The sequence below is a fragment of the Aquarana catesbeiana genome, linkage group LG09, assembly GCF_042186555.1.
Source record: "Aquarana catesbeiana isolate 2022-GZ linkage group LG09, ASM4218655v1, whole genome shotgun sequence".
In the NCBI taxonomy this organism is placed as follows: Eukaryota; Metazoa; Chordata; class Amphibia; order Anura; family Ranidae; genus Aquarana; species Aquarana catesbeiana.
The window spans coordinates 86055789-86058053 of NC_133332.1; the positions used below are offsets into that span (position 1 = coordinate 86055789).

General features: G+C 44.9%; 1 protein-coding gene across 1 annotated transcript; it reads right to left on the reverse strand.

Moving 5' to 3' along the window:
• Window positions 1-263: 263 nt before the first annotated feature.
• Window positions 264-1278, reverse strand: LOC141107864 (aldo-keto reductase family 1 member B1-like). The gene has a single exon (XM_073598891.1). The coding sequence runs from the start codon at window positions 1239-1241 to the stop codon at window positions 285-287; it is 957 nt and encodes a 318-aa protein (XP_073454992.1). The 5' UTR covers window positions 1242-1278; the 3' UTR covers window positions 264-284.
• Between the last annotated feature and the right edge of the window lie 987 nt (window positions 1279-2265).

Genomic DNA, 2265 nt, shown 5'->3' on the forward strand with positions numbered 1-2265 from the left:
CCCTTCAAGCGCAAAAAGAATGGAGTGGGGGCTGTAAAACAAACAGGAGGTTTTTTTTATGCTCAGTTTGTTATAGAAATTGTGTTAAGGCAACCTCCCAACCTGCAATCATATATTCCTGAGTCAGGCACTTTTTGTTTTTGGAGTAATGGATCAGTCGGATGATGCAGTCCCTCCTTGGCTTCACTCCTGACTGCTGAACTATGCATTCTACATAACAAAGGCTAGACATCGACTAGAAAACGCAAGAACACAACCATGGCTTTTACCAGAGACACATCCACTCAATACTCAGCAATGAATGGGTAATCCTTATGTTTTCTGGCTGTAGACAATGCACAGACCCTCCAGCCCCGATCAAAGCTCATTATCTCTTTCATTTCTTCCTTAGATAGTTCAAAATCAAACACCTGAAAATTCTCCACAATGCGCTGAGGAGTTACAGATTTTGGGATAACAACCAAGTTCCTCTGAATAGGGAAGCGGAGCAGAACCTGGGCAGATGTCTTGTTATGTCTATTAGCAATCTCTTTGATTTTTGGTGCATCTAAAAGGGATGGATCCTCTGGCTTGGCCCAGGGTCGGTCTGGAGATCCCAATTGGCTGTAAGCAGTCACTGCAATGCCTTTGGAATGGCAGTAATCGATAAGCTTCTGCTGGGTTAGGTAAGGATGACATTCAAACTGGTTGACAGCTGGTTTGTGTTTCAAATTTGGCTTATTCAACAACCGCTCAATTTGTTCATGGTTGAAGTTAGATATTCCAATGGCTTTCACAATCCCATCATCCACAAGCTCCTCCATTGCCTCCCATGTGTCCAAGAAGTCTGTGTCACTTTGAACCACAAGTCCATGCTCATCAGTGGGAAACAATGCATCTCCAGCCTTAAATCCTGTTGGCCAGTGGATCAGATACAGGTCCAGGTAATCAAGCTTCAAATCAGCAAGTGTTTTCTGACAGGCTCCTTTCACCAGAGACTTCTCATGGAAAGTGGACCACAGCTTGCTGGTGATGAAAAGGTCTTCCCTTTTCACAACACCCTCTTTGACCTTCTTCTGAATGCCCGCTCCGACTTCGTTCTCATTCTGATACACATAGGCGCAGTCCAAATGCCTGTACCCCGCATCTAAAGCTGCCTCCACAGCCGCTGTCACTTTGCCTGGTTCAGACTTCCATGTGCCCAGGCCCAGGATGGGCATCTTGGCCCCGGTGTAGAGTTCCACATACAGCGGTCCTTTCATGTCTTCTGCAGCTCCCAGATGACTGACTATGCTATTCTTTTCTATTCAAACTCAATTTCATTCTATACAAAATTCTAATTTCAGAAGGTGTTATATATGTGTAATATATATATATATATATATATATATATATATATATATATATATATATATATATATTATACACACAGTGGAACCTTGGATTGCGAGTAACGCAGACATCGAGTGTTTTGCAATACGAGCACCGTATTTTTAAAAATCTTAACTCGGTTTACGAGCGCGATTCAGGCCAAAGCGGTGTGCAGTACCGCTTTTGGCCTGAGGTGGGGGGGCGACGGAGCCAAGCAGAGAAGAATGTTGCCGATCGGCGTCGTTCGGAAATGCACGGAAAGACCCGAGGACACTTCAGCTGACCTCAGCAAATCTCGGGTAGGAAGTCTTTCCGAGGTTTGCCGAGGTCAACTGAAGTGTCCTCGGGCCTTTTCGGCCGTTTTCCGAGGCACTCCGGCGCCCCCCCGCCTCTGGCCGCATGCGGTATTGCATCTCATTGAAGTCAATGTGGAACAAATTATTTTCAATCCATTGACTTCAATGGGAAAACCCGCTTTGATATGCGAGTACTTTGGATTACGAGCATACTCCTAGAATGGATTATGCCCGTAATCCGAGGTTCCACTATATATATGTATGTAACGAGCCCCTTGCTCGCTCGGTTCCACTCTCCTGACACTCCTCTGCGGCTATAGAATCAGACTGCAGATTGCAACATCTGATGGTTCGGTCATCCGATGCTCCGGGACTAGAACTACAGCTATGTGCCATTCTAATCCAGTTGTGTAGCTCAGAACAAACACCAGGCAGGATGTATGTAAGTTCAACCAGGAATCTCTTTTATTGAAAAATACAGGCTCTTTTATACAGTAAAAGAGGAGGTGTATACCTCCGGCTCATATTACTCTGAACAAACACCTGTGACCAGAAACCTAATTAACATGGGCTAATGAACTAATCCCTTTAGACAGCCTAGATGACTCAGACATGACCT